Source organism: Schistocerca americana, chromosome 8 (assembly GCF_021461395.2).
Source record: "Schistocerca americana isolate TAMUIC-IGC-003095 chromosome 8, iqSchAmer2.1, whole genome shotgun sequence".
NCBI lineage: Eukaryota > Metazoa > Arthropoda > Insecta > Orthoptera > Acrididae > Schistocerca > Schistocerca americana.
In genome coordinates this window covers 322,927,988-322,955,770 of record NC_060126.1, presented here as the reverse complement: position 1 = coordinate 322,955,770, position 27,783 = coordinate 322,927,988, and the positions used below count along the sequence as shown (strand labels likewise).

Below are 27,783 nucleotides of genomic sequence, written 5' to 3'. Positions count from 1 at the left end.
TGGCTGAAAACACAATGCTGGGACTGCAGTTTGGCAAGTAGACTGTGTCTGCTGAAGTAGGTGAAGAGGGGGAGAGAGGTGGAGGGAGGGTTTGGGAAGGGTTCTTTATGGCTTGGAAGGAGGCAGCAGGTGTTATGAGATAGAAATGTGGGAAGAAATGTCACAAGTGCATGGGATAGGAATGTGACACACAGGGTTCGTGCAGCACACAGTGATGATGATGTGGGGGAGTGTATAGGTAGGAGGTGACAGCACAGAGGAAGGGAAGACTGCCAGAAAGAAGGTGTGGGTAAAAGTAGTTACCAGAGATCGAGGCCACAAGGATTGTAGGAATAAGAAGGATGAGTGCAAGGATAACTCACATGTATACATAGTTCAGGAAAGCTGATGGTGGAGGAAGGATCCAGATGGCATGGATTGTGAAGGAGTCACTGAAATCTAGCATTTTATATTCAGCAGCAAGTTCTGCCACTGGATGGTCAACTCTGTTATTAGCTACATTTTAGACAGATATTTAGTTGATGATCATGCTGACATAAAATACTGTGCAGAAATTGCAGCAGAGCTGGTTTATGACATGGCTGCTTTCACAGGTGGCTCTTCCTCTTACGGGATGGAATTAGCCAATGACATGACTGGAGTAGTATGTGCTGTGTGGATGAGTCAGAGATGTCTTGCATCTGACTCTTCCACAGGGATATGGCCCATATGGCATGTGGTTGGGAGTGAGTGTGGCATAGGATGGATCAGGATATTTTGCAGGTTGAGTGGGTAGTGGAATACCATTTTAGAGTGATGAGAAGGATTGTGGGTAGGATATCCCCCATTTTCAAGCAGATTGATAGATAGTTAAAGCCCTGGCAAAGGACATGATTCAGTGCTTCCTCGCAAAGGATATGATTCAGTGCTCCAGTCTGGAGCAATATGTGATGAGGACAGTGCTACTTTGCAGCTGATTCTTGGGGAAGGTTGGAGGATTGGGAGTATGTGGAGATATGAGAGGGGAAATCTATGGACTAAGTCTGGGGGCTTGGGGAATACCTTAGTGAGACCTTCAGCATACTTTGCATGGGAATTTTCAGCATTGCAGATGCATTATCTGTGGGTGGCCAGACTATATGGGGGAAATTTTTTGTTGAGGAAGGTATGACAGCTGTCAAATTCCAGGTACTGCTGATGGTTAGTGGAACTTATTGAGACAGAGTCATGGATAGATCCCTTAGAGAGATGGAGGCCACAGTCCAGGAAGGTGACACACTGGGCTCAGAAGAACAGGTGAAGGGAATGGGAGAGATAGTATTCAGGCTGTGGAGGGATGAAAACAAGGTGTCTTGGACCCAGGTCCAAATCATAAAGATATCATCAAAAGGGGTTTTGGGAGGCTAAAAAGATTTTCAGTAGATAGACCGCAAACAAATAGGCATAGGAGGGAGTCAAACAGGTTCTCAAAGCTGCGTTGCAGGTTTGTTTATATATCTTCCCGTCAAAGCAGTAGTTATGTGTGTTTATATATTATTGATTAAACAAGTCAGGAATGAGGTAGGGGTTAGGAGTCAGTACTATATTGGAAGAGGTAGTGTTCGATAACAGTATGGCCATGAGCATGGGGGCTGTTGGAGTAGAGAGAGGTGATGAGTAGGGGTCCATATGGTAGTGGGGTTGGGAATCATTAAGAGTCGGTCTGACTAAGGCCTTCCCAGACAGGCACTATCCCACAAACTCAGCTAGCAAACAAATTTCCTGTACCATATTCTCACACCACCCCCAAGAACTAGCTGCAAAGGAGCACCCTCCTCATCCCTCAGTATCATCCTGGACTGGAGCAAATTAAAATGTTTTTCACCAGGGCTTCAACTATCTCTTCATTATGCCCAGAAATGAGGGACATCCTACCAACAATCCTTGCCACCTGTCCTGAAGTGCTATTCCAACACCCAACCAAGTTACACAATATCCTGGCCCATCCCTATGTTGTACCCACTACCAACACCTTGCCAAGTGGGTCATACGCCTGCGAAAGACCCAGGTGCAAGACCTGTCCAATTCATCCACCCAGTGCATCTTATGCCACTCCATCACTGTCTTATCCAATCCCACCAAAGGCAGAGTTATCTGTGAAAACAGCCATGCCACACATCAGCTCTGATGAAATGTATGCAAGGCATTTTATGTAGGCCTGACCGCCATAAATTGTCCACACAAGTGATAGGCCACTGCCAAACTGTAACGATGATCAGAGTTAACCAACCAGTGGCAGAATGTACTGCTGAGCACACCAAATTCTCCTGGCATCAATTTTGACGTACCTCCTGTACTCACACCCTCCCTCCACCAGTGTTCCCTTCCTCTGATCTATCGACCCCTACTAAACTGCTTCCTTATGACATCGTTATCGTGCACTGCACAAACTCACTTGTCCATCGCATTCTTAGACTGTGCATCTGCTGCCTCTCCCTCTTAGAGTCCTGTTTTGCACATCTGCTACTTCCATCTGAGTGTGGATGCACACATGCATCTGTATACCACAACATCTACAAGTGACCTATGATTCAATTCAAATACCAATGAAATGTGAGTACAATCCTCATATGTGATTTAAGATACTACGTGACTAGTATGGAACTCTAACTACCCCTGAAATCTGGTCTATAAACAGGTATTTCATACTATAACCTTCAAATACTAACAAAGAGATAGAGGGGCTGGCCAGTACTTACCTCAGCTCAGTACAGCCGATAGATACACATAAAACAGAACTGAAAATTTACATTCCTAGCTTTCAGAACTTTGTTCCTTCATCAGGGAGGAGAGAGGGGAAAAAAGGGCTGTACTGAGCTGAGGTAAGTACTGGCCAGCCCCTCTATCTCTTTGTTAGTATTTGTTTCACATCTTATATGAGATTTTCCATTAATCATTTAGATACTATATCCTTCCACACTCTTGTTATACCAAAAACATCCCTAACAGCTAAATATTTTAACAGTAAACGTCATCAGTGAAGGTACATCAATATAAAATAAGAAATTGTTGGAAACTAAGAACAAATGAACACTGGTGGAATCATCATCAGAAAAGTGTATGAATGGGAGTCTCCCAATTCAATTGTTGACCAAAAAGTATGAGCCAAATAACTAACATTAATGCCTTTAAGAACACAGTCAAAGAAATATTGGAGAAAAATCCATTTTGCTCCATAAATTGATTTTCTGATTAATGGAAGGACAAGGCAAAAAGTATGGTGCAAGCACAAGCAAGAAAACAGAAGTAACTTTATTCAGTTTTGATAAACAGTATAAATGTATGTAATTTTAAACATAAGAGAATTAATCAAACTGCAAAGAAAATTAACATAATGAAGATTTAAGCATTGTATCCTTGCATACCAAAAATAATTATGCCTTAAAGAGGATCCACCTTCTTGCAGGGGTATACGATAAAACAAAACAAAAAGTTGTGTTCTTGTAAGAAGGTGGACTCTAACTAATTATAATTGAAAAGAAGAACTCAACATACCGTAAAAAAGTCATTTATTTATTATGCTCCAATCTCTTCCATATGTACACTAGGCTGTAGAGTGCACATACTGTGCAATCAAAATGACAAGGCCTATATGCAATGATACAATACGTATCACTATAATAAAATCAAATCTTCTTCTTCTGTGGCACTTCAGTCCAGGATGAACCTTGGACTTCCCAACGAGCTTCCGCCATCCATCCCGGTCACATGCTACCCTCCTCCAGTTTCTGCATCTGAGCTTCCGTAGGTCTTCTTCCACTCCATCCAGCCATCTGCTACCCTCCTCCAGTTTCTGCATCTGAGCTTCCGTAGGTTTTCTTCCACTCCATCCAGCCATCTTGCTCCAGGTCAACCTCGCCCTCTTTGTCCTCCTGGATTACCAAAGAGAATCTTCTTTATCACCTCAGACTCCTCCATACCTGCCACATGACCTGCCAATCTTATCCTTCCTGATTGTATGATTTTTGTTACAGGAGCATCGGCATATATAGTGTACAATTCTGCATTGTACCTTTTCCTCCGCTGTTCTCTGTCATTCACAGGGACAATTATTCTTCTCAAAACTTTCCTCTCAAATCCGTTGAGCAGCCTTGCATCACTTTCTTCAAGGGCCATGTTTCCGAAGCATAAGTGAGAACTGGACTAATAACGGTTTTATAAATAGTGAAATTTGTTGCGTGGCTGAGAAGTCTTGATTGGAATAAATTACTCAAGGTGAAATATGCGTTATTTGCTGATATCAGCAATGCATGCTAATGCATCTCCTTGATGTAGCACATTTTTTATTTCCAGGGGGTCTGAGTAATTTCCTCGAAATCGAAAGCAGCTTCTATGTCAGATATCATCATTTTAACCATTCTCAGGAGCTTTCCATGTATCCCCATCTCCTGTAAGGCATCAAACAACTGGTTTCTATTGCTTTATCTACCTGTGGGAGTAGTCGATCAAAAATAATATTGGGTAATGCCTTGTGCCCCAGATTCGGGAGGGTGGTTCCACGGTGGATTTTACACTCCATTCGGTCGGCCTCTTTATGTATGGGACATAATATTCCTTCATTCCATACATCTGCTATCCTTTCCTGTTCCAATATCAGAGTGATAAGTTAAACAGAAACTGCTTTAATGTTGCTCCTCCACATTTTAGCAGTTCTGTAGGAATGCTATCAGTGCCAGGAACCTTGTTATTATTCAGTTTAGTTAAAGCTTTTTTAACGTCCTCTAACCCTAGGCCATCCAATGGCTGTTCATCACCCAATACTTGCTCACAATCATTAGAGATATTGTCTGCTTGCACTGTCTCTTGATTCAGCACGTCATTCAAGTATCTTCGCCATCTTTCCAGAGTCTGTTTACTCTCATTTATTATGTTTCAGCAGCTTATTATGCATCAGCAGCAATTGGCATCCTTTCATTACTTTATATCACATCTTACTGCAACAGCTGAATTATATCTTTTACCATGGCTTTGACTATATTCCATCAAATAAAGAAATGTAGGATGTCCTCTTTAAAAGCCTTCCTAGTTCTTCTAAAGTGGAGTTCTGTGAGTCACCCAGTCTCAGAAATATGGTCTTGCCTTTGTGAAAGACTGCTTCCAAACCCCTTGCCACCTACATGAAAAGTTCATGTGCAAGACATGTTGCACGCATCACGAAGTACATCCCAATCTACTCCTGTTCTACTCCAAGCTTATCAACCCAAAGGAAGAGAATGCTGATGAGAACAAAATGGTTGACTTCCCTGGGAACTTCACAATCTGTCATAACTGAATCCCACCCCTCCTGCACCAACTCTTCTTATCTGAACATCTCACCAACACTTAATCTCGGCCTCAATGTCTGCAGTCCCTGTTCTACACCTACACCAAGCCTATGACACATTAGTCTTCTCTTCCTCCACCTCATTAATTTCTTAATTCATCTACTTCAAACTGTTGCTCCACCTTTTCTTACCTATAATCAGAAGTTTGAATTATAGGTTTATGGACCCTTATCCACAATGGTTTTTATTCTTCCTGCTACTCCCTACCTCCAAAACTTTCTTCCACTGTATCCGTTATATATTCCACTGATTTCACTTGCGACACATTCCCCTTCTCTTCTGCTGTTATATCCCACCCTTGAAAATTCTTTCCTTTTTCCTCTTCAATGTGCTCTCAATTAATGCCATGTAAGACCAACTACTCAATCCGTCAGACCACAGAGCTTCGACAATGTAGCACCATCCCACTCTCTCTCTGTCTCTGTGTTTTGATACTGTCAATTATATGAGAATATCCACTATTGGCCATTAAAATTGCTACACCATGAAGATGACGTGCTACAGATGCGAAATTTAACTGACAGGAATAAGATGCTGTGATATGCAAATGATTAGATTTTCAGAGCATTCACACAAGGTTGGCGCCATTGGCGACACCTACAACGTGCTGACATGAGGAAAGTTTCCAAACAATTTCTCATACACAAACAGCAGCTGACCAGCATTGCCTGGTGAAATGTTGTGATGCCTCGTGTAAGGAGGAGAAATGTGTACCATCACGTTTCCGACTTTGATAAAGGTCGGATTGTAGCCTATCACGATTGCGGTTTATCGTATCGCGACATTGCTGCTCGCGTTGGTCAAGATTCAATGACTGTTAGCAGAATACGGAATCGGTGGGTTCAGGAGGGTAATATGGAACACCGTGCTGGATCCCAATGGCCTCGTATTACTAGCAGTCGAGATGACAGGCATCTTATCCGCATGGCTGTAACAGATCGTGCAGCCACGTCCCAACCCCTGAGTCAACAGATGGGGACGTTTGCAAGATAACTACCATCTGCATGAACAGTTCGACGATGTTTGCAGCAGCATGGACTATCAGCTTGGAGACCATGGCTGCGATTACCCTTGACGCTGCATCACAGACAGGAGCGCCTGTGATGGTGTATTCAGCGACGAACCTGGGTGCATGAATGGCAAAACGTCATTTTTTCGAATGAATCCAGGTTCTGTTTACAGCATCATGACGGTCGCATCCGTGTTTGGCGACATGATGGTGAACGCACATTGGAAGCGTGTATTCGTCATCACCATACTGGCGTATCACCCGGCGTGATGGTAGGGGATGCCATTGGTTACACGTCTCGGTCACCTCTTGTTCGCATTGACGGCACTTTGAACAGTGCATGTTACATTTCAGATGTGTTACGACCCGTGGCTCTACCATTCATTTGATCCCTGCGAAACCCTACATTTCAGCAGGATAATGCACGACCGCATATTGCAGGTCCTGTACGGGCCTTTCTGGATACATAAAATGTTCGACTGCTGCCCTGGCCAGCACATTCTCCAGATCTCTCACCAACTGAAAATGTCTGGTCAATTATGGCCGAGCAACTGGCTCGTCACAATATGCCAGTCACTACTCTTGATGAACTGTGGTATCGTGTTGAAGCTGCATGGGCAGCTGTACCCGTACAGCCGGCCGGGATGGCCGGGCGGTTCTAGGCACTACAATCTGGAACCACGCGACTGCTACGGTCGCAGGTTCGAATCCTGCCTCGGGCATGGATGTCTGTGATGTCCTTAGATTAGTTAGGTTTAAGTAGTTCTAAGTTCTAGGGGACTGATGACCTCAGAAGTTAAGTCCCATAGTCCTCAGAGCCATTTTTTTTGTACCTGTACACACTATCCAAGCTCTGTTTGACTTAATTCCCAGGCGTATCAAGGCCTTTATTAAGTGTACCTAAATCAACCATAAGTTGAATTAACAATTAAGTAGTCATACATACCTCCATCTTTTGAAACAGCTGCAGCCAAAAGAAAGTGGCTAACGATTCCTCTTCTTCGCCCATCACCATAGTAACCACCAATAATTATGGCATCCACTTGATCCATTAAACCTCCTGTATACTGTAAAGCAACAATGTCCCTTGGTTCATATCCAAAAGTAATTTCTTTTTGTAACATTATTGAACAGTATGTTAACAATGTGATTAGGACAGATCACCATGGCTGTACAGATAAAACTTTTGTGAAGCAGACGGGCCCATGAAAATATAGAGAAAATTGCTGCTCAATCTAGAATTTCTGTTCCTCTTCATATCATGTGGGTGAGAACACAAGACACACATGCAACTCCCCCACCCCCACCCCCCCTCCTCCATCAACCCCCCTCCCTCCTTAGAACACAGGCACAGACCATGTCAGAGGAGGGAGGAGGAGGAGGAGGAGGAGGAGGAGGAGGAGTAGGAGGAGAAGAAGATTGGTGGTATGTATGGGCACAAACAGTGAGGTCATCAGTGCCCTAAATAAACAAATTGGAGACAAATATGGCAATACTGTTTAAAAATTATGTCCCAAAAGGTAAAATATGAAATATAAATCTCACCTAACCCACTCCACTCTCATTAACTCATACACACATTTTTACACAGACCAACAAAATATGTAAAACTCATTTCTTTTGTAAAACCAATTGTTAAAACACACCGACAATTACCACAAAATAGTTAACACAATATGACATGGAAGAGTGACTGACTGATCTTTGGGAAATAATAGGATGAACCAGCCACCCTGAAAACACATTAAAATATAATTACCGAAGTTGAAAGTCAGTCATTATGTAGTAGCTTAAAACACAAATCACATTTGAGTCTTTATTTCCCACAATAATGGGCAGTTAAGCTGGTAAGCCAGTTTCTCTCCTTATATCTTGATATAAAATACATTCTGCTAAAATGTAACTCATAGACATCTGTACACAATAAGCACTGCCCATTGGTTGGGCCTCTCACCAGAGGAGAAATCCATGTGCTGGAGAAGTGTCCTATCTGGAGGTGCATTAAAAATACTTCCTCTCAGCCATGCTGCCAGAATGAAGAATGCCTCAGTCATTTGTCTGTTTTACCAACCATAGATTGTCGAGCTTTATCCCTAGTCACCCCTCCTTTAAGAGATGCATGATTATATTTCTCAATAGTGAGGCAGCTGCGAAACTGTATTTTCCACGCAGACATCTGTACCTATTTCAGCTGTTGCTTCAATACCCTAAATTCCCACATGCTGTAGAACCCATGTTTGTGGCCCATTTCCAATTCGTCCATTTCCTTTTGCAGCTGCGAATAGTTCATCAGAAGAATGATGGTTAGTAAGCCTCCTTACAAGTTCAAACCTCTCTAATTTTATACTTCACTGTGTTTTCTCAAGATTTATGTAGAAGGAAGCAACTTATTGGTTGACTCTTCTAAAAATCAATGGTTTCGGAATTTTAACAGTAAATCACACCATGATGCAGAATGACTCTCTTGGAGCACCTGCCACTGGTGTTTGCTGAGCATCTTTCTGACACTTCTTCACGATCTAAACAAACCTTTAATGAAACAAGCTGCTCTCGTTTGGATCTTCCCTATTTCCTCTATCAATCCTACCTAGTACAGATCTCAGACTGACAAGAAATATTCAAGTGTTGGTTGAATGAGGGTTTTGTACGCTACCTCCTTTGTGGGTGGACTATACTTCCTGAGGATTCTTTCAATGAAGTTCAGTCTGATATGTGCCTTATCCTTTATGTGATTGTTCCACTTTAAATTGCCCTGTATTCATACTCATAGATATTTTGTGGATGTGACTGCTTCCCGTGTTTCTTCATCACTTGTGTAATAATACGCCCTTCTGTCTATTTATGTGCAAGACAGTACGCCTGTTTAAAGTGAGGGTCAACAGTCCATTCTTGCACCAAGCGTCAATCTTCTGCAGGTCTTTCTGCATTCTGGTACAATTTTCTAGCATTGCAGCTTCTCCGAATATCATCCTGAAAGGTGCGAACAAGCACAAGGGGGTCAGATTGCTTCTCATTGGGAACTCCAGTGTTAAGCTAGTGATGAAGCCCTTTAGGGAAATAGTGGGAAAGAAGGACAGTGTCCACTCTGACAAACTGCCTATTGGCTTCTGTCTCAGGTTCTTTGGCCGATGTTTGTCTGATGATTTTTCTAACATTTTGCCAGCATGAGTCACTAGCATTGTCAAGAGTTTCACCCTCCATTGCTGGTGGTGGACTGGAGTCAAGCTCACGGCCGCAGAATATGTGTACATTGCACGGCAATGTTCAAGTGCTTCTCTGCAGTCATTTCTGGTGCGGTTCTCCTCTTGCTACTTGCAATGTTTGTTCACTGCAGCACGGAGAGCCAGGATCCATTTACTTTGAGGCTTTATTCCTTCTTGCTGCAGTTATTCTTGTGTTTGTGTAATTCTATATATCTATATCAAAAACTGACATACATGGACTGATACCTGAACAGACTAGCAAATCACCATCTCAGCCAGAAAAGAGGGATGATTAATACACTTGTAATGCAAGCAAGATGAATATGTTAACCACAGCACTTCAGATGTGAAATGCAACACCTGGAAGGTGTTCTGAGGAGCAATGAGTACTCCACCAGTTATATTAGAAGAATAACAGAGTTAAACACTCGGCAAAGTAACGCATCAGAAAAATAAATGTTGGGTATGGCCTTTCTGCCATATTTTCCCAAAGTGATGGACAGAATGAGCCATATAGTGCATAAACATAGCATAAAGACTATTTACAAACAGACAAAGAAGATCAGAGGGTGTCTCAGATCAGCAAAGGATACAAGAGACCCACTTGCAATGTCGGGAATATACCGCATCCCATGCACGTGCAGAAAAGTTTATGTTGGAATGACTAGATGATCACTCAACAGCAGTATCACAGAACACAAGCAACATTGCAAATTGTGACAAGTGTAGAAATTGGCCATGGCAGAGCACCTACTGTGTGAGATTGACCACATAGTAAAATTCACCAACACGAGAGTTCTGGCTGTAGATAAGAGCTATCACACCCGCTTGTTGAGAGATGCTTTAGAAATACACAAACACAAAAATAGCTTCAGCAAGAAGGAATAAAGCCTCCACGTAAACGGATCCTGGCTACCCCCCCACTGCAGCAAGCGACCATTGCAGGTAGTGAGAGGAGAACCACACCGAAAATGACTGTGGAGAAGTGCTTGGATATTGGCATGCCACGTACATGCAGTCTGTGGCTGCGAGCTTGGTTCCAGTCCACCACCAGCAATGGAGGCTGAAACTTTGACAATGCCAGCCACTCGTGCTGGTAAAGCGTCAGAAAAATCATCAGATGGACGTCACCTGAAGAATACGAGACACATGCCAATAGGCAGTTTTTCAACAAGTGGCCATGAAAGCCTTAACAATTTTATAGTGTTCATTCTGTTTCCTTGCAGGGGGCAAGGAGGGGTTGTCCAACTCTGAGATGTTCAGATGTGGAGCAGGCTCTGCTGGAAGTGACTGAGCACACCGCGTGTGCCCTGCTACAAATCACTGTCATTTGACAAAAATGGTGCCTGCCACGTGGGTTCACAGGTCATCCTCTATTTCCACAGGTGCTGACTGCATCAGTGAAGACACCCATTCTCACTCAAGGGGTGGAAGCAGGGCTAACATTTTGCAGCATCGTCTTGCGGTCCTCCGGTTTGGTGTGAGGTGGAGGGCTTTAACCAGAGGCAAAGACAATTCTATCACAATACTGGATGTAGATTTCCCACCTTCCACTATTAGATGAGGAATGGCAGGAACTCACAAGGAAACTCCCAGACATTCCATCTCAGGAGAGCTGAGTTCAACAAATCTGTATCAACTCAACACAGGTAGAGCTCCCCCTGGTACAAGCCATTTAGCACAATGCAGGAGGAACATTTAGCTTACCGAGTTCCAAGGACAAGGTGAGCACTATCCCCTAAGAAGAACAAAGAGAGAGACAAAACAAACAGTTCAACAATAGTTACTTCTTTGTTAGACACCTGTCCCCCCCCCCACTCAATAAGTTGTAACTAAAGTAAGAGGTGGTCTGTGTTTAAATCATTATTTGATTTCAATTTTGTGTTTTATTAACATATTAAGAATATGTTGAAGATACAACTAAACGAATACATACCTCAGGCTTTATTTTGAACCATCCAGCTTTCCTCGAGTTTGGTTTGTACACTGACTCTGGATCTTTAAGGATTATTCCCTCTAATTTATTGTCAATGGCTTCATTTAAACATTCTATCACTTCATCCTTGGTCTTCACTATATTTCTTTCTGTTTGTAACACAACCCCTTCACAAGGAGTAATGAGACTGTTGAGATATTTGATACGGTCACACAATGGCTTATTAGTCAAAACTTCACCATTATAAAAAAGTATGTCGAACACACAATAGCATGGTTGTAATGACTTGACGTCAATGTTGTCACCTAGGGAGTAAGATACATATTAAATTAAATGTAGAATGGTGAGATATTTGCAAAGATTAGCAGTGGAGAAACAATTTCAACTAGTTACTTTTTGCTTTTTATATTATTAATTTAAACTCATTTTATGCAAGTCTCTTGTGTTCAATGGCTCATGGTACAAAGTACAAAATGTACTAATCAAACACTTTCAGGTGAAACAGCTGGCAATTGGTTGGACAAGCCCTGCTTCCGCTAGCCAGGGCAGCCACATTATAGCTTATATATACATTTAAAACATGTAATAGGTTAACGTATCACGAAAGTGATGTGAATGTTGATGGTGAATGTCTAGAAGGACCAGATACAGCATTTGTACTCATTTTTTTTGATAAAAACAGAAAAAAATATTTTCTTTAATCTATAGTCACAATTATCTTGCCTAATGAAATAACAATTCTGACCATAGACTAAAGCAAATAATTTTTTATGAGTGTGTTGGTCACTGACAGTATGTTGGAATATGTGCCACTAACAACCCTTACACACAACACCACACAGGAATCACTGTTTTCACAATGGCTACTTTATTGCTATGGCACATAAAACTTTTAAATAGTTAAGATTGGCAACAAGTGTAAAGATTCTATAGCAGCCCAAAGTCAGCTGACTTTTACTGATCAGAAGAAAGGTCACATTAAAGTGTGGTACTAGTATCAGTGAAATGTAGCAGTGACTTTCTTAACGTATGAAATAACTACATTCATTCTGTAGCATCTTGAGAAATAATGCAGTATTATTAAAAGTGCTGCATAGTCAATGATCAACACTTTTGGTTATTGTGGATAACAACTTCAACAGACAGCAGTTGTTCATGTATTTACATTTGCACCCTAAGTCACTGAATATGGGTACTCCAACTGAAATAAATTTCACCAATGAAAATATGAATAGAAAGACAAGTGGTGGTTGTTCTTTTTCCAACACCAGTTGTAGGGACAGTAAAATAACTGCATAAATGCAGAAAAAAAAATCTTAAGTAAAAACAAAATTATTGTAAATAATTGACTAACCATATTAATTATTTTTCGAACAGGTTACTGTCAGCATACAATTTCATCTACATCTACATTCATACTCCGCAATCCACCATACGGTGCGTGGCGGAGCGTACCTCATACCACAACTAGCATCTTCTCTCCCTGTTCCACTCCCAAACAGAAAGGGGGAAAAATGACTGCCTATATGCCTCTGAACGAGCCCTAATCTGTCTTATCTCATCTTTGTGGTCTTTCAGCAAAATGTAAGTTGGCGGCAGTAAAATTGTACTGCAGTCAGCCTCAAATGCTGGTTCTCTAAATTTCCTGAGTAGCGATTCACGAAAAGAACGCTTCCTTTCCTCTAGAGACTCCCACCCGAGTTTCTGAAGCATTTCCCTAACACTTGCATGATATCAAACCTACTAGTAACAAATCTAGCAGCCCACCTCTGAATTGCTTCTATGTCCTCCCTCAGTCTGACCTGATAGGGATCCCAAACGCTCGAGCAGTACTCAAGAAAATGTCGTATTAGTGTTTTATAAGCTGTCTCTTTTACAGATGAACCACATCTTCCCAAAATTCTACCAATGAACCGAAGATGACTATCTGCCTTCCCCACAACTGACATTACACGCTTGTCCCACTTCATATCGCTCTGCAATGTTACGCCCAAATATTTAATCGACGTGACTGTGTCAAGCGCTACACTACTAATGGAGTATTCAAACATTACAGGATTCTTTTTCTTATTCATCTGCATTAATTTACATTTATCTATATTTAGAGTTAGCTGCCATTCTTTACACCAAACACAAATCCTATCCAAGTCATCTTGTATCCTCCTACAGTCACTCAACGACGACACCTTCCCGTACACCACAGCATAATCAGCAAAATTCTTAGTGGTGACTAGTCTTGAATGATAATATTCATTCTCAAACCATTGTCTGTATTTCAAGTGTTTGTTAGGACATAATTCTACTAATACACTTGCAAGACAGCTGCATAAAACACATACACATAACAAATGTGGTACCATAATACAGAGGTGGCAGAAATGGTATGGTCAAGAGAATAGCTTATACTCTTGAAAGTACCACTTCTGAATTAGTCACATTTGTCATGTGGACCTGTTTTATGCAGATATTTTGCATGTGTATCTGTGGAATTATGCTCTAACAAAACTTGCGTCCCATCCTCTGCCACCAATAATTTTTAAAACTACTTGTATGTCATCTAAGTATCATTTTACAGCAGTGCTATTTTTGTTGGTTCTCATATTCCATGTAAAAAAAAAGAAGGCCGACACACTTCAGATGGTTTACTTTAATGAACTTTATGATTTCAAGGTCTTTATATAATACGTAAAGTTCAAAATTATATTGTCTATGCTATGCTCCGCATTCATTAGATTTTGAGTTAACACATTTAATTCAAAACATCCTATTAGCTCTTAACACTGTTGTGTCAATGTCCACGTTTCTAAGCCATATGTTAATACTAATATCATTCTGTGACACTATCAGTGGTCCTAGATAGCCAAATTCACTAACAGATTCTATTTGCGCCTGGTCAATTTCTAACACTGTATTTAGTTATGATCATATTAGTCACATGTGTTTGGTTTTATTGATTTTACTTCCAGTCCCACTTTTATTGCTGCTGCCACCAGTGCCTTATACACTTCTTTAGTAGCTAGTTCTGTTCTTGCAATAATATCCACATCATCTGCATAGGATAGAAGCTACACTATTCTATTGTATATTGTGCCTGATATGTTGATTTGAGCTGACCTTCTCATCCATTTTCCGATGTTAACAATGTCATGCAGCAACTTACATGTTTTGTAGCAGGCATAATGACATCTTTCATGTCTTGTCTCCATACTCACAATCATACATGACTGTTGAGTCATTTTCAGATACCATGCATTCTCCAAAATGCAGCTTTACTAAATGTTACTACCAAAAACCAAGAATTAGCAGCACACTAAGTGCATTATGACTGCCCAAGCAATGAGAAGGCAACAGACAATGACTCAGACAAGTAACACACTAAAAATGACCAACACTATTTGAACATATTTGCTATGTACACACAATTGCAAACCAAAACATTAGGGCTCTCTCTGAATTCAATAAATTTTCAGCTGATAGTATGCAAAATATAGTACAATCACTAAAATATAGAGACTCTGTGGAATAGAATATCCATCTAGGTAGCTAATGAACAATGTAACAGAACAAACATATTGACTGTTCTCAACACTCGACTTGAATATCATGCTTATTAGATGTGACAAAGAAAGCAGTTGTACAGAAGGGCGGTAATGATACTGTCAGAATTACTATCCTCATTATGTTACCCTAGCTGTGCACCAGGTGTTCAAGAACAATTATACAAGTCCAATACATAATTTTTAAGATGGTGTAAAATTATTCTAAAAATTAGACTGTAAAAAGTACAATTTATGTAAGTGATGAATGTGCAGAATGAACAAGTGGGAACACGAAAAACTGCTATTAGTATTTCTATGTCTATAGCATGTTTGCAAAGGTAATGTTGGCATGATAGCATTATCATCTCTGGTATTTGACAAAAGAAGAAAGTTGTAACTCCATTGTTATTGTAATTCAGTTTTCACTGTGTGCAAGATAAAAAAAATAAATAGAAAGATCCATGTTAAACTGAGTCCTTAAATAAATTGGTGACCCCGACATGATTGGTGGCATGACATTTGCAACGAAATTTGCAGCAAAATTTTCAATGTGATTTTTTTAAACTTGAATTTGTCACATACTGTGTTTAAAAGTAGGCTTAATGTTGATAGAAAATGGATGTGAGGGGAATAATCCTGAAAACAAACTGGAAGTTGATGAGGTAACCATTAAGCTACTGTCATTTTTGACTGAGAAACCAGATATCTGGTTTAGTCAAAGTACAATGATCACTGGTATAGCTAAAGACCTGTAGCCAAAATTTGTTGAAAATATATGTGATCTACTTACAAGTGATGAGAACAATAAATATTCTCTTGTAAAAGAACGACTTTTCACCATATTTAAAGAAAGTGAAGAGCAACACATTTAAAAACTTTTGAGTGGTTTAAAACTTGGCAACAAGAATCCTAGCCAATTGATAAGAAAAATGCACAGCTGTGCAGGTACTAATGTGTCAGACAAGATCTTAAAATCACAGTGGCTTGACAAACTTCCTAGTAGTATTCAAAGTATTTTAGTTATATCTGATGAAACAGTGGATAAGACAGTTCAAATAGCACATCATAATTGAAATGCACTCTTGTCGAGGAAGTTCAAACTGCGTGTCAATTCAGTTCATTTCATCAAATCATCATCCCTGTCAGTCCATGCTCTTCTCTTAAAAATTTAATAATTGTAAAATGAGACTAAGATGTTTTGAAAAGCATGTAGGCAAAGATCATGCAGTAGATCTTGAAGCAGAGCAAAATTTGATAAAAATGGTAAATATTACTATTGTCATTCTAAATTTGGCACATGATGTAAGCCTGAAAAATGTGTTCATTCTTGCCATTGGCAAAATAAGGAAAAGTAGAGAGGGTAGACACAACAGGGCTGAGTGTTTTACCCCAGTACTCACATCAAGCCACCAATGTCACCTATTTGTTAAAGATCAAAATTGTGGAAGATATTTTCTGGTAGACAGTGGTACAGATTTGTCTGTTATACAAGTTTCAAGAAGCAAGAAAGGTAAATCCTGTGATTTCAGTATTCATGCTGCCAATGGGTCAAAGGTAAAAACTTCTGATTCAAAGGTTTTAACTGAGTGCTCCGGATAGAACCACCATTTCTCTTGCAGCATAGGTTGGCCATTACAAAGGCAAAACCATTATTCTTATTAAATCATTTATTAAATGCAGGAGAGCTCTCTGTTTTTCTCATTCAATATTCTAAAGTCAGTAAAATTAAATTAAAGGTTCAATCATTAATAAAATTGGTACATAATGTAACCACTTACCATCGGGCCCCCTGAGAACTAATGTTTATTACAACATTCTGTGTAATACAGGCGTCTAAAGCTAGCGAAATGAGGGATGCTCAACTACCGGACCTACCGATAGATGGCTCTACCAGCTGATTACTATCGTCTGTATTGCCCGCCATATTTGAATTTGCCAAGAAGTTTCTCCCTGATGACCATTTCTCTTTAAATCAAGTACCTTATTTACTCGAATCTAAGCCGCACTTTTTTTCCGATTTTTGTAATCCAAAAAACCGCCTGCGGCTTAGAATCGAGTGAAAAGCAAGCGGAAGTTCTGAAAAATGTTGGTAGGTGGCGCTACAACTATAACTTCTGCTGCCGAATATATGTAGCGCTACACAGGTATGCTTTGTAGGCACAAAGATAAATACTTTCGCCAAAACCTCTGCGTCAGTAAAAAAAAAAAAAAAGGTGGAAGACGAGCTTTTTTTTTCTCCGCCCCGAGTTTCGACCACTGCATTTTCATACATTATCCAACGAAGTAAATACAAATTCCGTATTGTTCATCTTCGAATGTAACAGAATTTCAATGTACTACGAAAATCCGACTGGCAAGACTGTTTAGGATGTTTGTCAATATGGCCAACTCTACGTTCTGAATTTTTTCCTACTAGTGAGAAGAGTTGGTTGCTAATAGGAACCTGATGAAATGTGAATCACATGCAGTATTCTCTTCACCATAAGAATAATCGAATATAAACATTTTGCCATGTATTCTTTCGCGTTTGCTGCTATCTCATTTAAATCCTGCCTAATAAACTACGAAACTAGAGTGAGACAACAGCAAACGCGGAAGAATATACGTATCGTGTCATGTTTATATTCGTATTATTCTTATGCCTAATAGTGATACAGTCAGAAATGAAGTATGGCAACTGACTAGATTTTCAAATCTAAGATGACTCAAATTTCTGTGCAGAATTTGATGTACTACAGAAGCGGCCGCAAAGATTTTCAAACGGAGAAAAATTTTCGCCGAACTCTCGTTCAGAACATGTTCTGAAATACGCAGTCTATTATTTGGTTCTTGTTGAGCATTATCAAAGAAAGTGTAAGTAACAACAAATAGCAGTCTCTTGCCATTGTTTCGCTAATGAGACGATTCCCCTCTCTCTTTTTTTTTTTTTAATTGTAAGCGGCGGTAGCGCGCACAAAAGCAAGCCGTGCCGCGAGCGGCGACAGGCCGTAAACACGCACTGTCAGAATGCGACAAACAATGCATGACAGTCCAGTAATGCATTTTCAGTTTAGGATGACGTGAACACCTATAACAAAGAAAACGGCACTTATCAGATCAAAGCAAAATAAGCAATCGATTCAAACCAGACAGAGCACTTGAAAAAGGAATGGTACTCGCATAAATACGGACGGAGCGCCTGACGCATAGCACTGGCTACCTAGTAAAGCTTAACTGCTAAGCTTACGACTCAAACCAAACTACTGTCGCTGTATCGTCATTCATTCAACGTAAATTGTGTCTCATATTACAATGGACCAACTTTGGTTCGATTTTGAGGTGCGGCCTAAAACTTTTCTCTCCCCTTGAATTTCGAGTCGCAAATTTCAGGTGCGGCTCAGATTCGGGAATTTTTTTTCCCTTGATTTCGAGTCTCATTTTTCAGGTGCGGCTTAGATTCGAGTGCGGCTTAGATTCGAGTAAATACGGTACCACAACAGAAATAGGAAATTACAATTTTACGTAAGATTTTCACCAAACAAATCAAATATATTATTTTTTTTAAAAAAATATACGACCACAGTGTTGAAGCCTAAAGTGTAGCATTACATCACAATGTCTAATGGTCCACCAGCATACAGCAAGGCTTGTAGATTGGATGCACATAAATTGCAAACTGCTAAAAAAGAATTTCACTACCTGTTAAGGAATGGTATTATACATCCATCACAAGCACAGTAGGCTGGTCCACTACACCTTGCTATGAGGCTAAATGGCCAGTGGCGAGTTTGTGGAGATTGTAGCATCTGAATGACATGACTCTCCCAGGCTGGTGTCCAGTTCTAAAAGTTGGTCATGTAAATTTGATGAATAAAAAGATATTCTCAGAAATTAACCTATTCAAATCCTATTAACAAATTCCATCCACCAAAGAAGATAAACCAGAATCATCTATTATTACACCAATTAGTCTTTATGAATTTAATTGTATATCCTTCAGACTTTGCAATGCACCTAGCACGTTTCAGAGGTTTATAAATGAAATTGTAAGAAAACTATATTTATGTGAATCTCTGAAGCAACAAGTTGAGCATATAAATTTATTCTTTAAGTAGTTAAATATGTATCTTGTTGTAATAAATGTTGGAAAATCAGTATTTGGTGTACAATGGCTAACATTCTTAGAACACTTAATTACACCCACAGGAATGAAGCCAAAACCAGAAAGGATTGTAGCAATAAGAAACTACAAATGACCCAAACCAGTTTGTGAACTTAGAGCATTCTTAGGAATCATCAATTTTTATTGATGGCATTTGGAACATGCTGCTGAAAACCATGTTTTGTTGAATTATTTCCTAAAAGGAAAAACCAAAAATGACCAACGACATGTTTGACTAGGCAGAAGAAGCAACTGTTGTTCCAAAATGCAAAGAGGATCTTGAAAATACCGCACGTTTCACATTTCCTGGTTTATATGATCAACTTGCATTATTTGTGGATGCATCAGATTCTATGGCTGGTGCTGCAGTGTGACAGTGGCAAGATAAAGCTTTTTTTCTTTTTTTTTTCACTATGGCCCAGAAGAAGTATTCCATGTATGATAAGGAGCTCCTTAGTGTGTGAGAACCAGAAGAACCTAAAGCACACCGTCATAAATTTTCAAATTGTAGCAGGCAACCATGCTACTGACATCTGTTGACCTTATGGTGAACCAGCTTTATCTATATGTGTATCCTCACACAGACATTCATGAAAAGATGTCTCACCACTTCCTCAGATATTCATTTGTACATGGGCCCAAAGCAAAAAGCACAATTTTGTTGCTTTGCAGTGCTCAGTTGTTATCTCGGGCTGACAACATTATTTAGTGTCTACAGCATCTACATAGTAATAATACTTCATAATCAAACATGTATCGGCAGTTTATCTGAACTTCAAAACCTCAAGCCACAGAAGATCTTAATGAAAAAGATGATAATGAGGACCATAAAGTGTTGTAATAGATCATAATTTTGTGTGTGGTGCATTTAGTACCTGTTCTTTATGTTCTGAGTCTAATTTCAAATTAATTACAAACTTTATAACAATCAAAAGACATTATTGTCACTAGCCTATATGTGGAAATTTTGTTCCAGGATAAAAACTTTCTTGGCTGCAAAGTTATTTAATATCAATAATGTGATTCATGTTTTGGTGCATCAGCAGATTTTCTGTATAGCAGGAAACCAATGCATCAGAAACAAGTAAAGGAACGGACATGGTCCTAGCTTGTATGACTATGCAAGTAAAATAAACTAAGAGAAATAGAAACTTTTGTAAACATAGCTGGATATGTAAGCCATCCATCATAAAGCCTATTTCCTTTTTATATAGCTCATGATCAGGTAATTAGAATTTTGAACTAAAAACAATGCCACATACCTTTGGATCGAAATGCGACAATGTTCTTGTCCCAGACCATCATCTCTCCATCAATAATGAAACTTTGAACACCAGGTTGCAACTGTTTCGACAACAGTGGCGTGAGAACTCCTGTCATTGCATTGCTGCCATAAATGTATGTATAGTCAAAGCCTTTTCTGGAAAATTTCCATGAAAGAGGAACTCAGAAATTTTTTTATGTTATGTTAACATAGCAAATCACATCAGTAATGCCCAAGGGTTTTGTGAACTGATAAAGGAATTAAAATACTGTGCTCTGAGATAAAGAAAATAAAGAACAAAATATACCTGTTTTTAATAAAGAGACATCATGTACCATTACACCACATTTGTTAAGTTTTACTTGGATAATTGTGTGTTAGATATAGGTAGGATTTTACCCACATCCTCCAAAAGCCACTAAATGATGAGTGGTTGATGAAACACAGCATACCGGAAACACTGTGTGTTTTCCATTCTATCCATGAGCAGTGTGTAGGAAGAATGTCTGTAAATATCTCCATCTACAGCTACATCTATATTCTGCAAACCACTGAGAGGTGCATGGCAGAGAGAATGTCCCATTGTACCAGTCATTAGGGTGTCTTCGCATCCCACTCACACATGGAGTGCAGAATGAATGATTATTTGAATGCCTCTGGGCATGCATTAATTATTCTAATCTTATCCTATCATTTAAAACTTGTTTCTTGAAACTTTATTAATAGACTTTCTCGGGATACCACAAGTTGAAAATACAACTGCAGTTGTAAGATTCTTTTATTTAGGACATGACCGGTTTTGGGTACTTATATGCCCATCTTCAGGTGTCGTACTGAAAATAGCAAGAGACAGGGGATAATTTTTACATGCAGCAATACACATGAAAATCCATCTGGGTGACTTTTCGGTGAACTGTACCCCTTTCCCTAAACCTCTCCAGTCCTTTTCCTTCACCCCTCTTCATTCCCCTTCAACTCTTCTGCCAGGCGAAGAAGCCACTGGCTCTGAAAGTTTGTAAAAGTTAAACCTTTTTGTGTATGTGTTCCCCTGCTGCCGCTTGGCGAGTAAATTTATGTTACCTACTATAAATACTATTTTTTTCTTTTATATCCTTATAAAATCCATATTTACATCATATTTATAGCACCATTGCTTTTATTTCACTGAAGATTATTTTATGATGTGTACTACGTAAACACATAAATGTATGAAGCATATTCCTTGTAATTTTAAAAATACACACACTGTATTATTTATAATTTTAAATAACTATGCATAGAGGTCACTTCCATCTTTATACTTATAAACTGATTTGTCAAAAGTCTTATGAATAAGCTGCTTTTTCTAGATAACAGGACAAATAAAACATAATACAACAAAAAGAAATTTAGTTTACATAAAATATCAAAACTGAAACCTCCTGGCAAATTAAAATTGAGTGCCGGACCAAGACTTGAAATTGGAAACTTTGCCTTTCACGGGCAAGTATTCTACCAAATAAGCTACCCAAGCATGACTCACGACCCATCCTCACAGCTTCAATTCTGCCAGTACCTCATCTCCTATCTTCCAAACTTCACAGAAGCTGTCCTGTGAACCTTGAAAGACTAGCGCTTCTAGAAGAAAGGATATAATAAAAATAAAACCCAGTATGATACCTACTTAAAAATATACAACCAATAGTTAAAAAACTTCACCACTACATGTGTACAAATATTGCCTACAACTGCTGTCTTTCATATTCTTAATAAAAATATAATTGATCTGTATTTTAAGATTTTGTAAAAATGTTTCAATGCAAGTCTTTAAATAGGTACTGAGGACAGTGCACAGTGAGTCAACTGACATCACAAAAGAGTCTGTCAGTGGTGTCAAGTCTCTGTTCAGCCACCTTAGATGTCAGTCACCTACCGGTAAAAGTCATTAATATGCACTTAATCTCACACTTTCATAATCAGTGTTGGCTACAGTTGAGTTCAGCCATCTTCAGTTCGTATATCACTATTTACACAAGGTGGACGTGAGGAATGGATATTTAGCTGCCACTTGTGTAAATAAGTTAGACTCTGTGAAGTCTACATACATTATTGGTATTATTTCATGAAAGGAAATGTGCTTCATGAACTGCAAGCTGATCATCATATGCATTATTTAAAAAATAGATGTACACTGGCTCCAGTTTAAATTTAGGCAGTGTTGCATGTCTTGTTATTTGATTTGATAACCTTTTAGAGTCATCCAATTATTCACCATTCGAACTCCAGAGAAAATATTGTACAAGGCGCTCAAACGATCATTAACATTAAACAACTTAAGTGTGCATCCAACATAAGCAATTGAGGATATATAACAAAATAAATTACAGCAAACAACAAAGAAGTTTAGGATAAGCTGAGAGTAGTCAATTGGAGAATCTGTGTTGTTCCTAACTCTAACTGATAATGATCCAATAAACGTCCCATTCCCTACACATGACCTTGTTGTTGTGTTGAAAGTACTCATAAAAGTAGTCTTGTTTTCGTACAAGTTGCAGATAATCTTTTTCTCCCACTATTTTTGTTTCCAGCTTCCTTAAGAATTTCAAAGAGTGTATTCTAGTCAACATGATCAAAACATATCTTTAATGTTATAAAGCTTCGAGCTATGTTCTAAGTTGTAGGGTCAGCATTGGCTCACATGTTTCTACATGTGGTGTTAGTGGGTCACATCTACTGAAATACCAGTTTTGACTATGTTATGATGATTTGAAAATGGGTCTTGGCCTGAAACTAGTCATCAAGTGAATAAAATAAGTAAAATTTGCAACTTTGGACTGGTTTTTCATTGCACAAATTAACAGAAGATGCTGCCCCATAGCTATTCAACCAGGCTGGAAGTTCATACTTACTTTAAAAACTGGAAACACTATATTCTCTTTCCTCTGTGAGGTACTAGATAGATTAAACAAAAAGATGTGAGCACTATGCACGTTCTTTGATTTTACGAAGGAATTTGAACTAATCAAAGAATATTACTGCAGAAGTTAGACCATTATGGAATAAGAGTCAGAGTTCATAACTGGTTCATCTTATACTTTAAGGACAGACAGCAAAAGTAATTAGGAAGGCTATGATGTGGGTCTGATTGTGCCTTGAATAAAGTGGGAGGTGCCTCATGGGTCAGTGCTGGGACCGCTACCGTTTCTGTTTGCAGTTCAAGAAATACATTCATGACTTGCAGAAAATAAATTGAAGCAATTCAACTAAAAGTGTCATTTTGATACATGGGATGGGCATATGATTAGTGAGTCTACAGAATCCAAATTCCAGAGTGTTCTAATGGATGGTAAACTGTCATGGAAAGTGTAGTAACACTGTTCACGTTTACGTAGCACTTCACTTAGCATACACCGGGACTGTGTCCTAGGCATGTCCGATGTTAACTGACTGGGCACCGCCCGTGCTGCCTGAGTTGTTGTCGTCGTTACACCGGCAGAGGTTGCGTCCGAATTCTTGCGTGCCCTCTGGTGGACAGGACTCTACTTGCGGCAACTACCATCCGTGACGCACCGTGCCGATGTGCGCCTCCCGCGATCTTTCTGGTGGCTACTGCACTCCTCCTCCTTTGGGGGGGTGAAGCCACTGTGATCCACTGCGTCTAAAGGTGGAGCGTCGGGCAAGAGCGATGACCTCCACATCCATTGGAAGGCCGGAGTCGAGGGGATCTGCCAACCCTCGAGCCGGAACCTTCGAATACGACTGGAAGTGACCCACATGAAGAGGCCTCCATCGTCCCACCACCGGAGCTCGGGACAGAACGGGTGACAAGCTGTCGAACTCCGGATCCTGTTCCACCTCGGGAGGGGCAAGACCCAGTGGCGGGGACGATGGGGAAGGGACGACCACAGTTGAACCAGCCTCCGAGAAACCGGGCCTGCGAGGGGGGCCGGCTCTCGCTGGGGCATCTCGAAAGATGGCGATGCCGGTGCCGGAGCTACTGGAGTTTGCCACGGCTGAGAACCATCGCAGTGCGACAGTCAGAGTGGGGAGAGGCGGTAACGTCCCCTGAGAAACCAACACGGGTGCCGGCAATGGGGAAGCCGGTGTCCGAGAAGTCGGAGGGTGGGTGCCCAAACGTGGACGTAGCTGATTTTGGTGACGACGTACCACCCGGTCCACCGCCTGCAAGGTATAGAGCCGGTGGCCATTTCGGCGCAGGACCACCGCCGGTATCCAACGTGGATTGCGACCAAACCCACAGGCCCAGACTGACATACCCAGTGGAAAGCCAGGTACTCCGTTTTGTGAAGACTGGCGAGGACCAGGCCGGAGGAGGTGCAGCAGAGTCCTAGGTTGGTGCCCATGGAGGAGCTGTGCGGGGCTGCGTTCTCCCATTGGTGTGGGCCGGTATGCCGTCAGGAAAAACGTCAATGCTTCCTCCGCAGGAAATTCGTGCACATACTTTTTCATCTGTGTCTTAAATGTGTGCACCATGCGCTCGGCTTCCCCATTCGATTGTGGATGGAAGGGGGGAGAGCAAACGTGCCGAATACCGAAGCGCCTACAAAAATCCTGGAAGGTCTGCGAAATAAACTGCAGTCCATTGTCCCAGACCAGGGTCATTGGCAGACCTTCCACAGAAAAGATTTTTGCTAGTGCCTGGATTGCAACTTCTGAAGTGGTTGAGGAGCAGCAAACCACATATGGGAATCGGGAATAAGCATCAATGACAATGAGCCAAAAGCCATTGAGAAACGGGCCCGCAAAATCGATGTGAACATGTTCCCATGCTTGGGTTGCCGGCGGCCATGAAGAGAACGCTGCCCTGGGAGATGCCTGTTGGCTCGCACACTGGGAACAGGCGGCCACCAAGCGCTCAATTTCTCTGTCAATACCGGGCCAGTACACATGTCTAAGAGCCAAGGTTTTAGTACGGGAAACACCCCAGTGCCCCGCATGTAATAAGGTGAGGACCTCCCTTCATAAACTTGTAGGAACAACCACGTGAGGAGCTGTATCATCAGTAGCCAGAAGGAGAACTCCTTCCAAGACCGAGAGGCGGTCTCGTAGAATAAAATAATTACGAAGAGGGTCCGAGGCCCGGCCTGGAAGGCGGGATGACCACCCCTGCTGAATGAGGCGAACTACTTGCCGGAGAACCGGGTCAGCTGCTGTTTCCCTGGTGACTCGAGAACTAGTGATCGGGAAGCCATCAACTGCTTGGCGGGACACCACATCCAAATGAAAACACATAATCTGCTCTCGATCGAACATAGGATCCGGGCCCACCGGAAGACGGGAAAGAGCGTTGGCATTGGCATGCTGTCCGGTAGGGCGAAAATGAATGTCATAATGGTACTTAAAGAGGAACAAGGCCCAGCGCTGTAGTCTGTGGGCCACCCTATCTGGAATCTGAGAGGCGGGGCCAAATAACGATATTAACGGCTTATGGTCAGTGATTAACTGAAACTTCGTGCCATACAAGAAAGGGTGAAACTTGGTAACAGCGTAGACAATGGCCAAAGCCTCTTTTTCCACCTGGGAGTAATGGGCCTGCGCGGGACTAAGAGTTTTAGACGCAAACGCCAGTGGTTGCTCGGAACTATCTGCATTGCGATGGGCCAGGACTGCCCCCACCCCATACTCCGAACCATCTGTAGCCAGGACCAACGGCTTATGGGGGTCAAAAGTAGCCAAACAAGGCACTGACGTGAGGAGGTCCTTCAACGAGGTGAACGCTCGCTCGCATGCAGGCGTCCAATCAAAAGGAACACCCTTGCGCAGAAGGCAGTACAGGGGGCGGGCTATGGTGGAAGCCCTGGGAATGAACCGGTGGTAATAGGCTACCTTGCCTAAAAAAGCTTGTAACTCTTTCAGTGAAGCGGGCCGAGGAAGGCTGACGATACCTTGCACCAAACTTCCTAGTGGCTGGATGCTGTGCTGAGAGATGGTGTAGCCCACATACTCAATGGACGGTTGGAAGAAGTTTGACTTATGCATGTTGCAACGCAAGCCCACAGACCTGAATTTGAGAAAGAGGGTGCGAAAGTTGTGCAAGTGTTCCTTCGTGCTGCGGCCTGTGACAATTATGTCATCCAGGTAATTAATACAATGAGAGATTGTCGACGTGACGTGCTCAAGATAACGCTGGAATATCGCCGGAGCACTGGATATTCCGAAGGCCAACCGCTGGTATTGGTAAAGGCCAAACGGGGTGTTGATGACCGCCAGCCGTTTGGAGTCCTCATCAAGTGGTATCTGATGATAAGCCTCCGAAAGATATTTTCGAAAAATATTGGTCTCCCGCCACAGCGGAGAACAATTCATCAGCACAAGGCAAAGGAGAGGTGTCCACCACCAATTGGGAATTAATGGTGGCCTTGAAATCGCCACAAAGACGTAATTTTTCTGAGGGCTTCCTTAAAATAACGAGAGGCGAAGCCCACTCACTAGAAGAAATGGGAAGAACAACCCCTAGGGCTGTCAGCCGGTCTAGCTCTTCCTTTACCTGAGGGCGGAGAGCCAATGGGATCTGCCTCGCGTGTAGAAAATGCGGGCGAGCCGACGCCTTCAACCTTAAGTGAGTTTCAAAATCTGAAACACTCACCAGGCCCTCCTCAAAGATATCTGGAAAGTCTGAGATCAAAGATTCCAATGAGTGATAGGGAACGTCTTCGGAGACCAACTGTATGGTGTCAGCGATAGAAAAACCGAAAGCTTGAAAGGCATCCAGGCCAAAAAGGTTAGCGGAGTTCGCATCACTGACAACAATAAAAGTAATAGGCCGAGTGACTGATTTGTAAGTCACGTCGGTAGTGAATTGACCCAGTAGAGGAATTAACTGTTTACCATAACCGCGTAGACACCGGTAAACGGGCGCAAACGGGGGCGATCCAAGGTCGGAATAAGTTTGTGCATGTTATATCCTAGCCAGTAATGCCACCCGAGCCTGCTGCCAAAAGGTTGGCAGCATCAAAGTCCGGACGCCGTCCGCATAAGCAGCGCCAGTGAGACAGGAAATCGCCGCAAGTCTGTGCGCGCCACCGCTGGCTTCTGGTTTCTTAAGCGCTGGAGTCGCGAGCGCTAGGACAGTTCTGTATTCGCCGCTCAGTTGTATACTCGCCACCGAATTGTGTACTTGCTAGTCAGTTGTGTGTTCATCGCAGCAGAGTTGTTGTTTGTCGGCAGCCGATGCTGACCCAGCCGCTCCGACTCGAACTAGACAGATTTCTGTAGACACGGAGTTCACTACTGTGTTTCTGTATCTTCGTTAATAAAGATAAGTACCGACTTTTATTTAATCAGAGTGTTTGGGTTTTCATCTTTCTGTTCACTGTTCCAGCGGACCGGTCGGCCTGCTATTAAAAGTG

The 27,783-nt window shown here is 41.3% G+C and overlaps 1 protein-coding gene across 4 annotated transcripts in view; it reads right to left on the bottom strand.

Moving 5' to 3' along the window:
• LOC124544684 (DNA ligase 4) overlaps positions 1–27,783 on the bottom strand; it is a 297,481-nt gene that overhangs the window by 98,577 nt on the left and 171,121 nt on the right. For all 4 annotated transcript variants that reach the window (XM_047123315.1, XM_047123316.1, XM_047123314.1 and 1 more), the window contains 3 exons: positions 20,433–20,590; positions 11,491–11,795; positions 7,298–7,418 (listed from right to left, as the gene is read on the bottom strand). In XM_047123315.1, the coding sequence (XP_046979271.1) occupies positions 7,298–7,418; positions 11,491–11,795; positions 20,433–20,590 (584 nt within the window). The remainder of the gene's footprint in view (positions 1–7,297; positions 7,419–11,490; positions 11,796–20,432; positions 20,591–27,783) is intronic.